Source organism: Phyllostomus discolor, chromosome 3 (assembly GCF_004126475.2).
Source record: "Phyllostomus discolor isolate MPI-MPIP mPhyDis1 chromosome 3, mPhyDis1.pri.v3, whole genome shotgun sequence".
NCBI lineage: Eukaryota > Metazoa > Chordata > Mammalia > Chiroptera > Phyllostomidae > Phyllostomus > Phyllostomus discolor.
The window spans coordinates 11,588,302-11,602,135 of NC_040905.2; the positions used below are offsets into that span (position 1 = coordinate 11,588,302).

The following is a 13,834-nucleotide window of genomic DNA, read 5'->3' on the forward strand; positions in this document are numbered from 1 at the left end:
TCACAGCGGTGCCCATGCGGACAGGGCCCCCTTTTCCGCTTCGCACAAAGGCCCCCTACGGCCCTGCTAACAAGGGCCGGTTCAGTCCGCCTGAAATACCGCGTGTGCGATATGGTCAGCATGGTCCTTTGAGTTTTCTATGGCCCAATAGGCATCCTTTCTGCATCATTCATTCACCCACCGAGAAACATCGGTGTGTGTCTGTCTGCTGTGGGGTGGGGGCAGCACTGGGTGCATGAAGGATCAACACCCTTTGCAACTTCCAGCAACTCTGCAGTCCAGTTGAGGAGAAAACATTTCTATATCCATTCGTGAGCCGTTATTTGGGCACCTTCCCGTGGCTGGCACTCGGCAAAGAACTGATGCATAAATAAATAATTCACTTCATGTGACAAGGAAAGGGGCATCCAAAGTGTTATTAGAACAGACAAAACGGGCACTACATCTTCTGGGGAAGTCAAAGAAGAGTTTAGAGAAAGGGTGAACTTTCAGTTAGTCTTAGGAAGGAATCAAGTTCCTTGTGTTGGAAGTGAAGGAAGAATATTACTGTACAAAGGTCCAAGGCATAACAAAAACATGGGCGTGTTTTCGGGCCAGAGCAGCTTAGGTTAGGGCTCAAGGCTGGTGGGGAATGCAGCTGAAAAGGTGGGTGAGGGTCGCACAAGCAAGCACCTCACAAGACACGCCTGGGAGAGAGAAACGGGAATGTCTGAAGTTCTTGAAGCTGATGGGAATATCACACCCGACGACTGGGGTATAGCGTTTTATCTTCTTACTGAGAAGTTGGCACAGGGTTTCTATGTGTAGGGTTCTCCAGGCTGTGCAGTCGTTCATTAACTCAGTAACTTTTCCTGAAAGCCACATATGACTGTGGCAGCCTTCGAGACGCAAAGTAAAACAGCTCGACACCTCTGACTTCAAGGTGTTTGAACGTGCAATGTGAAACGTGGAAGAGACTCAAGTAAAGGAAGGGACAGCAAAGAGACCAGTGTTAGGAGACGTAAACGTGTAGGGTGAGTTTATAACTTCCATGAAAGGGAAATAGACAATGACAACAAAGGACTGGAAATCTGCTCACACATAGGTCGTGAGGAATTGGCCTGTGCATGTGGAGGGGGCGGGGCAGGCCGGGGAGCAGGGAGGGCAGGGGCACCGTCTGAGCTCCCCTGGAAACAGACCTCAGAGGCCGACCCTGGCTTCTGAGAAAGGGAAGGCAGTGCAGGCGGGAGCAGAGGGGACCAAGCGCCGGAGCACAGGCAGGCGAGGCAGTCGGAGCCAGACTGTGGTGAGGGAACTTGTACACCTCACCCTCGGGAGGAGGTGTGAGAGATGGGGGAAGGGTGTGCATTAGAACATTCCTCAGTACCATGGAAACTTCTGAACTTATCCTGGGTGAAAATGTGTTTCCAATCCATGACTTCTCCTGTGTCCTACTATTATTACCTGTAAAACTTGCGAGTCTGAACCGTGAAAGAATCGCTCACCTCTAGAGTGCAAGTGTCAGACTCTTTTGTCCAGAAGCCTGGCCCCATGGGTACTGCTCAGCAGAGACCTGCTACTGCAGACAGCCACCGACCGGAGAGTCCTAGTGGGAACTAGCAGGATTACACGCGTGGCCTCAGAGTCGGCCTTCAGGGAGGGCAGAGGAAGGGCTTGCAAAGATCCACTCCTCTATGAAGCTAGTAAGAAAACCGCCAAACATTATAAAAATCAACCTTTTCGCAACTCTAGAAATTAGCCAAAGGCGTGTAACAATTCAAGAAGCATTTATTTGACAACGACAACAACAGCAAAACACCGCACTGGGCAGACAGGGCTTTGCAGCCATGTCCAAGTGCCCCATTGCCATTCCCTCCGCCCGGCCCCGGGGCAGCCCCGGCGCCCAGCGGCCCTGCAACAGCAGGTGCCGTGAAAGCCAGCAGCCCTCTGAGGGACAGACAGATCGAAGGCCCCTCAAAGATGTTTAAAAAGAGGCAAAGAACTTCACAATCCAGCCATCTTGCTTCTTGGTATTTCCCCAAAGAGGTGAAAACTTACGTTCACACAAAAACCTGCCCAAGGATATCTACAGCGGTTTTATTCATAATTGCCAAAACTTAGAAGCAGCCTGGACGTCCGTCAGCGGGTGAGTGGACAAGTAAACTGTGGCACAGCCAGACCATGGGAGGGCGTTCATCCCTGAGATGAAATAAGCCATCAGGCCGTGAAAACACGTGAAGGAAGCTCAAATGCATATTACTCCTTGAAGGAAGCTGACCTCAAAAGGCCTCATACTGTATGATTCCAAGTATATGACATTTTAGAAAAGGCAAAAATATGGAAACAGGAAAAAGATCAGTGGTTGCCCAGTGCTGAGGCGAGGGAGGGATGAGAGGGCAGAGCCCAGAGGATGTGGGTAGTGACCATACTCCGTAAGATACTATAATGGTGGATTCACGTCATTACACGTTTGTCCAAACCCACTGGGACTGCTAAAATAAAAAAGGCAATGAACCACTGTTCACGGGGACATGGAGGAATTCCAAATTTCATACACTGCTAGTATGAGTGTGAATGGAGCAGGCACTTTGCAAAACAGTTTGGTTGTTTCTCAAAATATGAACTTAGATCTTACAACCTAGCAATTCCACTCCAAGCATATACCCAAGAGAAATGAAAACATTTCTATGTAAAAACACAATATTTTATAGCAGCATTATTCATAATGGCCAAACACGGAAAATAACTCATATCCACCAATTGATGAATTCATAAACAAAATGGGGTATATACAATCATAATAATGCAGCAAAAATAAAGAGAAATGAAGCAGCACTTATACAGGTGACAACACAGATGAACCTTGGAAACACCCTACGTGGAAGAAGCCAGTCACAAAAGGTCACATCTTGTTTGAGTCCATCACTCCAAAATGCACAGGGACGTGTGGGTACCAGAGGCTGGGAGTTTAGATAGTGGTGATGGCCGTGAATATGAAAATATACTTAAAACCACCAAATTGCATGCTTTAAATGGTGAATTATGATATGTGAATTATATCTCAATATAGTTGCTAAAACCAAAAAATATTATGGATTTGTTTTACTATTAATTATGTCCTAGTTTATATTTTTAACACACACACATAAAGCACCAAGTGACCAGGACACCATAGCTCTTTCTTTCACTTCTTCTCTCAAAGAAAGTAGAACCATTTAACTACAGAATAACTAACCTAGCCTAAGACTGCAGAAATTAGAAGATATTAAAATGGGTCTCTTTTAAAGATGAGGTCCTGCTGCAACCTGGGACATTGACACATGTGCACACAAGGAAGTGACAATTTCCACACCAAAGGTATTCTTGGCTAGTTTAGGCTTTAAAAGGCATGTTGAGATTGGGGATTCTTTTTTTTTTTTAGATTTTATTTATTTATTTTTAGAGAGGGAAGGGAGGGAGATAGATAGAGAGAGAGAGAGAGAGAGAGAGACATCAATGTGCAGTTGCTGGGGGGTCAAGGCCTGCAACCCAGGTATGTGCCCTGACTGGGAATCGAACCTGCCACACTTTGGTTCACAGCCCGTGCTCAATCCACTGAGCTACGTCAGCCGAGATTGGGGATTCTTAAAAGTTACTATTGAAGGCTAAAACCATTGAAATGCCAGAGAAATTGACCATTTTTAAAGTAAGAAACAATCTCACGAACCTGCTTTCTGAAAATTCTGAGAAGTCATTCTGAAGGTCGAATTTGTGCAGAACTTCTCCAATCAGATAGCCGTTGGAAAACGCCTTTGCAAACGACTTGGGATCTGAATTTGAAACACAGAGATTTGAAAGTAAATATGCTGCACGTAGAGTTTATACATTTCCATTATGTACTTATAGAGTAAGACTCCATAATTTAATCTGAAGTCAAAAGTTCCATAAAAATGCTTCTAGAAATATTTTTTTAATAACCAAATTGAAGTGGAACAGTAGAAGTCTTCTCAAAAGTACTGATAAATATATACCAGTACTTGATGATGTGAAATTTTGAAAATAAAAAAGACAGCTTCTGATCAAATTCAAACACAACCAATAAAATTTATCACCTCATATTTAAACACAAACCTTCACTACATTTTATAAAATTACACTGTGATGCCTTAGTTATTAATACAACCTGTGGATGATGCTGGCAGAGTATTCTGGCCAAGTTAGGTGCAAGCTAACCTCTTTATACAATAATTAAGACTTAATTTTAACCTTTTTACAATGGAAATTTTATGATAATCATCTGCACCTTCTAAAATAAAGCCTACCGAAAACAGTTAAGCCTTTCGTTGGTGTTCAGGGCATGGCTCTGGGTCAGCTGTTGCTCAGTGCAGGGACGGAGAGGCACCCCGCGAGGCAGGCTTTGGAGCCAGAGATATCTGGGCTGGAATCTTGACTTTGCCCCTTAGTAGCTGTGTGCTTCCTGAGTTTCTTATCTCTAGAACAAACAGAGCACATCTATGCCTATCTGGAAGAGCTATTTTATTTATTTATTTATTTATTTTTTAAGATTTTATTTATTTATTTTTAGAGAGGGAAGGGAGGGAGGGAGAGAGAGAGAGAGAGAGAGAGGGAGAGGGAGAGAGAAACATCAATGTGCGGTTGCTGGGGGTTATGGCCTGCAACCCAGGAATGTACCCTGGCTGGGAATCGAACCTGGGACACTTTGGTTCCCAGCCCGTGCTCGATCCACTGAGCTATGCCAGCCAGGGCTTGAAGAGCTATTTTAAAGATTAAAGGTGATGTAGGAGAATTGCTTAGTACGGAGCCTACCACAGAGGAGGTACCCGATGGTAAGTGCAGAAAAAAAGAAAATGGAGTGTTAAACAGAATTTGCTTTTTAAAAAAAGTCCTTAGTTTGGAGTCACTTGTATTTTTTTTATGAAGGTAAAGGATAAAAGGTTACATGGTATTCAAAGATGATATTTAAGCCATCATCTCTCAGATGATTTCAGAACCCTGCAGAACTCTTCAGCAGGTTTCTGTAAGGGGCTTTCAAGCAACAGCAGTCAAAATAGTGCACGGTCTATTACTGCAGTGTCACAGGCTCATTCGCCCCAGATTGCCCCCTGCTGCCTATCTGACTGATAATCGGGCGGCGGGCTGTAGGTGAGGGGATGTTGATTGGCAGACCTGATGCTTGGTGTGTGGTTGCAGCGGGGCGGGGTGAGTTTTTCCATAAAGGCCCCTGCAGAGAAACCTCAGTCAGCAGATGACACGTTATATCATAGGAATCAGACTCTCGCATATCTGACACCAGCCCCCAATTTTGCCCAAAGTTTTCCTAATTTTTGTGCTCAGAATATTTTTGCTGTTAATAACACCCGTATACTTAGGCGAATCGGTATATAATGAAGCGGTGGAAAAATGCTGCGAAGTATTCCCACTGATCTCATTTGCTCAGGGTGGGCTCCTGAACTGTCGAGCATTAGAATCTGTCGGCCGTGTCTCCCGGCATCCCTAGCAGTCATTGTCTTTGCAGCGAATGAAATCCAAATGGCTGCTTCTGCCTCCAAAGGGTGAGGTGTGCCACCTCCTCCTCCTGAGTCACGGATGCTTTCTCCTGTCCTCAGAGACCCGCCACCAACTGTGTTCCCTGGTCTCAGCGGCCACCACAGTCCCACTGTGCCACCTGGGCTGCTCTGGAGGGCCTTGCTTCTCTTTCATCTGTTGCTTCCTTTTCTCTGCTTTTGCCCGTCTCTCTTCCCTAGTCCAGCCCCATTCTTCTCTCAGGTTTCTGAAGAGCCACTGCACAAAAAGACTATGGAGTTCTAGGAATAATCTAATGACTATAGCTTTGCTCTCAGGAGCCATGGTGCCCCCAGCACTCAGATGGTCTCATTCCTCCGGCCCCTCCCTCGGGATTTTGCCCTAGGCCTGTTGTTCATGTGCACTGAATGCCTACAGCTTAGCACGTGAATAACTGGGAAATAATTGCATCCGATTCCATCGCTCTCAATGTAGTGGGCAAACAGCCAATAGCCAACTGTTTGCTACAAAAAGGTCACTAGAGAAATAAAGCCATAATCCACTTCCTTTAATTGGCACGTTGTGTTAACATGGCAATTCTGATACGGATAAAATGGAGGCATTTATGGATATAAAGGTGAAAGAAGAAGAATAAACACTCATTATTTCACTGTCAAGGAGTTCACTACAAATAACCAAGTACGAAAACATCTATCTGCAGTTTCGTATGCACAGGGCTCTTCAGATTTACGGTGTGCTACCCAGACTGGAAAGAGAACAATGCGTGAACAACTACAGCAACCAACAAGAGCAACAAAGGGAAAACTTAAGGAAAATATGTGCAAGAAATAAAGAAGAGAGAAAAATGCATGCAAGAAATTAGAGAAGAAAAGAAGAAAATATATATATATATACTCTTTATATATATTTTTAAGTATATATATACTTTTTAAAGTATATATATACTTTTTAATATATATATTAAGTATATATATACTTAAGAAAAGTATATATATATTGAAAAGCATGAGAACAGATAAGAAGCCAGAGAGAGGGGCTGATGGAGAGAAATGGTAAGAAAAAAAGGAAAGCAAAGGAAAGTTTATCTTTGCCCCCTTGGTTTGTCATATTATTCTTCCCACTGAATGTTCCTGAATAGCACGACTAATTTCACGACAGCCCCCTCTGTAAGTTAATTTACACTAATAATCGGAATTCTCTACAAGCAGGAAAGAGGTGGTTGGCTCTCGGACGAGGAGCAGCATGAGAAACAGACCACGGGAGCCCAGGGACGAGCTCCAGGCTGAGCTCCAGCACGATTTGCACCCAGGATGAGGCTGGCCGGCCACGGCTCAGCGGTGCCTCCCACCCTCCAAGCTGCAGGACTGAAGTTCCCCATCACTGAAGTTCCTCTTGCTGAAACCGTTGATGTGGCCCTTGTGAGAGGTCTGTCTTAGGCAGGGACAGCGGGTGAAATGGGCCATGAGCTTCTTCCCCCAGCTGGTCCTGGGGCAGCTGGAGAAGGCCCTGGAAGGAGGGAGGCCTTCTGTGTTCCAAAGTGGCAAAGAGGAGAGCGTGGGCCCTGGGGACAGGTTCTCTGGGCTGGCTGAGCTCCTTACTCATTCAGAAGCCACTGGGCTTCGGACAGCTGTGATAACCTCCGTTGCTCCTCTTTAAGACAGGGGGAGTGATGGGCTCTATGTCACGAGAGTTGGTCTGAGATACTGTATGGAAAGTGCTTAGCGTTCCTGGCACATAGTGAATGCTCACTGGCAATTGTTATTATTAGTGTCTCCTCATTTAAGAGAACAGGCTCTATGAATTAGACAATTCATAAGCTCAATAATAGATCCTCAGTACATTTTGACTTATGTACTCAGTACATTTAAATGACTATGATACATTTTTTAAAAATCCTCACCCGAGGACATCTTTTCATCACTTTTTAGAGAGGAGGAAGAGAGAGAGAGAAACATCAATGTGAGAGAGAGACATCAACTGGGTGCCCCCCGTATGCGCCCCGGCCAAGGATCCAACCCACCTCCCTGGTGCGCGCCCTCACCAAGAATCAAACCCCGAACCTCTCAGTGTATGCGATGATGCCCTGACCAGATGGACCACACCGGCCAGGGGGTACAAATGTTCTTATTTAAAGGTAACGCAAATTTCAGAGAGCAAATATCTGACGTTGTTCTTAAATTCAGGTACAGGCTCACATTCAGGGCCAGAAAAGCTGTAACGCTCCCACCAGAAACGTGCAATCAAAAGTAGTTGATTTCTACAGCAAAACATCTCGGTGGAGGAGGAAAGAATAAGCATAGCATCACAGCATTCCTGGTCAAAATTTGCCACTAAATGAAAAAAGAGATATTTGGATTTGGGAATGGTAGATAGAAGTCTTTAGACCTACACATTCCATGCCCTGTGGCCTTGGCTCCTCCAATAGAAGAGCAAAGATCTAACCTGCGATATCAACCACATTTAAAAAGCCAAGCAAGTTGACTTTCATTGGAGAGAGACAAGAGCAGCTGCTGAAGGCTGGGAACCAGCCTGGCCCAGCCCTCACAGCTTGCCCTTGGCCTTCTCCTGCTGAACATTATCCATTTCACAGCACACCAACACTGGACAAAGCCACTCTGAGACCCTGATGGGTCGAGACAAAAATGAAATCCCTCTGTAATCATCGTTGTACTCAGACAAAAACAATATTGTCCAAAACACCGAAAGACCAACGTCCACTAATCCGACCATCACGAGTGGTTGCCACTTTTTTTTACTCATCATGGTTCTGCCACGCTTTCTTTTCTCCTCTTCCTGGAGAAGACACTCAACCACAGAGATGCCTGTGCTTCTGAGAGCAGCCAACACTGAGCCAAGCACCACTCCCTTGACCTCTCCTCGAAAACACCTCACACAGGACCAAATGCTATAAATCCTTTCTAACACCCCTTATTGAGATGCTGCACGGGTCCCCATGAAATGTGCTCTCTTTCGTTGGCAACATGTCAGTAAACCCTGCTTTGCTCAACTACAGGTTTACACTGTAGTCTTTGGGTAGAGGACTCGGACAATCTCTTTTCCTCCAGCATGATAATCAGACGAGCCATCTTCTCCTTGGAAGACTTTATCACAGTTCTCAAGATTTACTATTTGAAACAAAATCTCTAGCTCATTACGACCTTCTTTAATGGTTTGAATATTGGGGGACATTCTTTCCTTGAAACTTCAAATCTTAAAATTTTGACACTGATTTACACAACAGCTTTGTGTTCATAGATTTGCTGTGTCGATTTCTTATCAAAGGAAGCCACGTTCTAATCGAGGGACATGCCGCTGAGCTAACCAGAAAATATCAAAATATGCTGTATTATACAAGGAGCAGTATATTTCCTAATGACCCTGAGGGGTGGAGCATGAGGAAAATGTGTGGCTTAATGACATCAGATTAAAAGAGGAGTGAATTAAAAGTCAGAAGGCTCTGAATCTACTGCTAACTTGCTGTGCAACCCTAAACAAATCTCTAAACACATCTTATTTAGTGACCTCACATGCCAAAAAAGGATTAAAAAATGTCTAAGATTCTTTTTGATACTAAAGATTCTTTTTGGTTCTAAAATTCTATGACTCTATGATTGGTAGTGTCATCCTAGGCCAATAAAAGGCTACCACAATATATTATAAAGTGTATATAATAAACACTCAATAGGATATTTTAATATCTCCTTACCAAAATAACATTTGATACTTTTGAAAAGGTCTTGACATAAGACCTAATCAATAAAGTACAGTTAGGGCACAAGGGGACCCCAATAAAAAATGCCCTTAAATCCTGGGACAAATACTAGAAAATATCACCCTGTAAGACAAAAGTTACTGGGATTTAATATAAAAGAACAAAATTAGCCAGCTACAAAGACCCACTTATACAAAAAAGAAATTAACAAGGAGCATAGCATATATCTTAAAATTCAACTTTTCTATTTAATTGTTTTACAATTAATAATCTTTGGATATATTAATGAACTTTATTCAGTGTAGAGATTTGCTGTAATGGAAGAATACACAGATATTGCCATTGCAGAAAACTTTGTAGTAGTGGTAACACTGGAAAATAACAGTGAACAGTATGGTTTACTCATCCACTGATGGAAAAGGAGGAGGAGGAGGAAGGAATCTGACTCTAATAGAATCTAGTCTAATCTAATCTAATCTAACCTGTCTCAGTGTGTAGATACATTATCTCTAGAGAAGATAAGACAAATCAAATATTAGCTTAATTTGAGAGTTCTCTTGATGATACTTAATTTTTAATATTCAGTGAGCAGCCTAATCTATATATCTGTTCTTCTGTATACCAGCACATGAGGATGGTACATGGTGTTCAAGGGCCAGGACAGGTTACCCTGCTGTCCTTTCCTCCTAATAAATTGGGACCCTGATTTACAAAAGCAGAAACACGTATCTTCAGTTAGTAAGAAGCAATGTCTAAGAGCTTGATGAAAGTAACAAAACAGCTTCAGAAATCACAAAGCGGAGGATCGAAGAACCCAGCGGGACCTTTTCAAGATGAACAAATCCATGAGGTTCAGCCTGAAGCCTCCTCTCAGACTTTCGTGTAACAAACGATTATTTACTAAATGCCTATTAGGTGACAAGCACTATACCAAGCATTATTCTACAGTGAGAGACAGAAGAATAGTTGATTCGAGATATTTGTTTAGTATCTTGATGTAATGGATGTTAAGAACTGTGGTAGGTCATTTTCATTGGCAACCTCATCTTACTCTCCCAAGTAGATAGCAATTCTTATTCTTACTTTTCAGGGTATAATATTGGGACCCAGAGGTTATTATTTCTACTTTGGATATTGTAAAAATGTCAACATAGCCACACCCAGAATCTTACAGAACACGGGCTATCTTGTACATCCATCCTTACAAAGGATCTGATTGGTACGGTATATGGAATTTAATGGCTTCTACTCAATTATTGAGAATGTTTAGTTATTTCTGGAGAATATTTTTATGGTGAATTCATAAGAGTTTTGTAAAAACAGAGGCAAATAATGGAGCGCTCTTAAAAATCTTTACCTTAAATCCTTTAGTAACACTGCATTACTTAGTTTTCATTATAAAAATAATGGTTTGAATTTCAGGGGTAATTCTGTGCTGGGCAACTCTTTGTATTCTAAGAGATTTTATTCACATACACCGCTAAGCGTTGTTTTCCAGGGGAAATGGACTGGTTACATTTAACTCACTGACAATTCTCAGCTTTGGTGACATAGATGTTAATCTTCATGTGTTGAGACTGACCAAGTTTCTGGTGACTCCGGAGACCTCCCCACATTATGTGGAGGGAGACTTCTCAGTTGAGGATCATTGGAATTCATTTCCTTTACTTCTGATACCTGGGGTAGTCCAGGCGACACAAAATTCAGTAACACGCTTTATCCAATTTGACTTCTGCCTTTCAGAAATCAGTTCAGTTTAGCTGCCTCTCCAAAACCACTGAACATTATCCATTCTCATCCAGGAAGCAAATACACTCACGTAGCATTGTTACGTAATTCACTCCTCTTTTAATCTGATGTCATTACGTGAGTAACACATAACAATGCTACGTGTTGTTGTTTTCTTTGTCCCAGCAAGTAACTTACAGACAGAACCACTTCTAAACAAACACTAATAAATCCACCTTTGACACTTAACCACCTAGGGATTATGTTGTGCGCTGTGAAGTTACAACTGCCTCAGTGGTTGAATTTTTGGGACTTCACATTGAACAATAATTCTATAAAAGGAGCTCACATGAATGCATTTGGAAGAGCGGACTCTTTAAAAATTAGATCCCCTAAGTATTAACTCTAACATACAATAAAGTGCCTAGGAGTACAAGATCTAGCTTCAGAATCTAGCTGGGTGACCCTGAACAAACCACTAAGTTCTCTCAGCCTCTTTACTCATCTGCACACCTGGGGCGATGCTTCTTAAGGTTGCCCATTTGTTTGTCTGTTCTAGGGCTCAGCACAGGGTCTTGTATGAGTGCCTAAACATTCGGTAAGAGGTTGCAAGTTGGTCTCATGCAAGGGTGCTTCTGGCAATACAGACTGAAATGATTTATACTAACATCCTCTTGCCTTGAGCAAAACCCATACCAGCTGGGGAACCAGCCAACCAGCCAACAAAAACCTCCTTGTTGTTGAAACAAACACAAAGAAGGTGAGGCAGAGTGTGGTGCTGAGTTGGCATGACTTGGCTATCATAGAAGTTGTCAGCATATGAAACAGCCTCTCCGTGAGATTTGGAGACCTTGGGTGGCAACTTGATAGTTGGGATAAAATTAGGCTAGAACAAAGTTATCTGTGGGCAAGAGTAAATACAGGTCGGAAATAACCGGTTGTAAATTTGGGGCTAAAGCTGCTAAATATGTAGATGGTAACACATTCTGTATTAACTCATTTCCCACATACCGCTCCTGATGGCAGGTAATTACGGAAAGTGCGACTGGGGTCTATTTCATACTGGAGGAAACGCACTCAGAGCAGGTATTGTAACTGGTCCAGGAGCACAAACTTCTAGGAGTGCGGTGCCTGGCTTTAAGGTTTCCTATTTCAGTGGTTTTGCGCACAGCAGGATAGAAACTGCGTGGTTGGGCCCAACGGGGTAGCAGAGTGGGAATGGGAGAAGCCCGGAGGTGGCTGCTGTGAGGGAAGGGGGCGCTGGACAAGCCCAGGGCGCTGCCAGGGCACTGCGGGCGCGCCACCTGCGCAGCTCGCGACAGCCCAGCCACCTTCCAACAGCGCGCCACGCTCGGGCTCCGCGCATCGCTCGCCCCTGGCCCGCTCTCCAGGGCTGTGTCACTCACTCACGGTCTGGGACACCTTCAACTCCTGGTTGAGCCACTGGCACAAGATCTCCGTCATGATTCGGCCTGGGCCTCCAACAGCATGCGAGGAAACCAAGCCCACCGGCTAGCGTCCTCCTGTTGCCAAGGGCAACTCGTTGCTAAGGAAGCGTATCCAGGCCACAGCTCAGTGGAAGGCTGGGAGAAGAGGGGCGACAGAACTTAGGCGCGGAGCACAGAAAATCGTGGCCTGCCCCCTTCTGGCGGGTATGACTGCAATGTGCGCAGGCGCAAGAGGCTCCAAAGAGCTGGGGGGCGGGGGGTGGGGGGCGGTTAGGGGACCGAGAAGTTAGCAAAAACTATGGACTGAGCAAACGGTTCTTGGACCAGCAGAAAAAGAAAGTGATGGAAGGGATTTTTTTTTTTCCATTTTGTTTGTCTCTTGAAGAAACCTATTGAAGATCTTGCTCTAAGGGTAGCAATTTGGTCACTGATTTAGACATCGTTGGTATTAATTGCTACATTGTATGGGCTTCCCTGGCAAAGACAGAATGTGTCTAATTCTTTTCTTCGTGCCAGGCAGTATGGAGCCTGACGCACAGTATTCAGTGACTTTTTGTGGGTGGTGGCAGAGCCGACCATTAGGACAATTCATCTCTCTATATTGTTTTTGAGAGATGAATATTTCATGAGCTTTTGTTCTGGTCAGATATTCTTTCCAGAACAATTATTGAAATTATTTTCCCAAATAATTTACAATTATTTAAAGTTGTATTTTAGCAAAGATTTTTACTGTGACCGAACCCGAGTCAGTCTCCTCCGAGAGTTCCTCTCCCAGGGGCCCCCGCGAGCTCTGCCCTTGGCCCCTTTGTTCAGTTTAGCAAGACTCCTGCTGGATCGCATGAGGGGAAATTCCCCATCCTTCTACCTGATAAAGTTCCTCATCCCCACCCTGGCTACGTGATTCCCCCGGCGAGCCTCCAGCGAGAGTACTGTTAGGTCAGTGTAGCCAGAATCCCTCCGACCCCTGATGCATTTACCTCTTTGTAATTTCCTGTCCACTGACTCCAACCTTGGCTAGACGTCCCTCCTTTTCCTTACTGTTTTCAGAACCTTCGACTTTCTCCCTACTGAAAACCCCCAGTTCAGTAGTTCCTTGACTAAAGCCTTCCTTACCATTTGTAACAGGTGTCAGAAAAACTTTTCTTTCACAATTTCCAAAAGTTTAGATGGAGTAACAGAAAATATATATATACATACATATTATACAGACATAAATCTATATGAAAATAAATAGTGTATACATGTATATCACAAATATAAGAACCTTCCCCTAAAAGGTCTGGATACGCCAAATTATAAATCTTTTTCACTGTAGGAACAGTAACAGTAGTGTCCTACAAGAACAAAGGTCTCTTAAGATCAGTGTGGAACTGGTTTGTGTTTCCTGATTGCATAGCAGTTTAGCACTGTTTCACTGTTGGCTGTGCTTGACTGTTACATCTCC

At 43.8% G+C, this 13,834-nt stretch overlaps 1 protein-coding gene across 1 annotated transcript in view; it reads right to left on the reverse strand.

Moving 5' to 3' along the window:
* Positions 1-12,581, reverse strand: part of SPEF2 (sperm flagellar 2) — a 138,931-nt gene extending 126,350 nt beyond the window's left edge. Inside the window, exons 1-2 of the mRNA XM_028524215.2 lie at positions 12,349-12,581; positions 3,686-3,788 (exon numbers count right to left, since the gene is read on the reverse strand). Coding sequence (XP_028380016.1) covers positions 3,686-3,788; positions 12,349-12,406 — 161 coding nt within the window. The 5' untranslated portion in view covers positions 12,407-12,581. The remainder of the gene's footprint in view (positions 1-3,685; positions 3,789-12,348) is intronic.
* Positions 12,582-13,834: the final 1,253 nt, after the last annotated feature.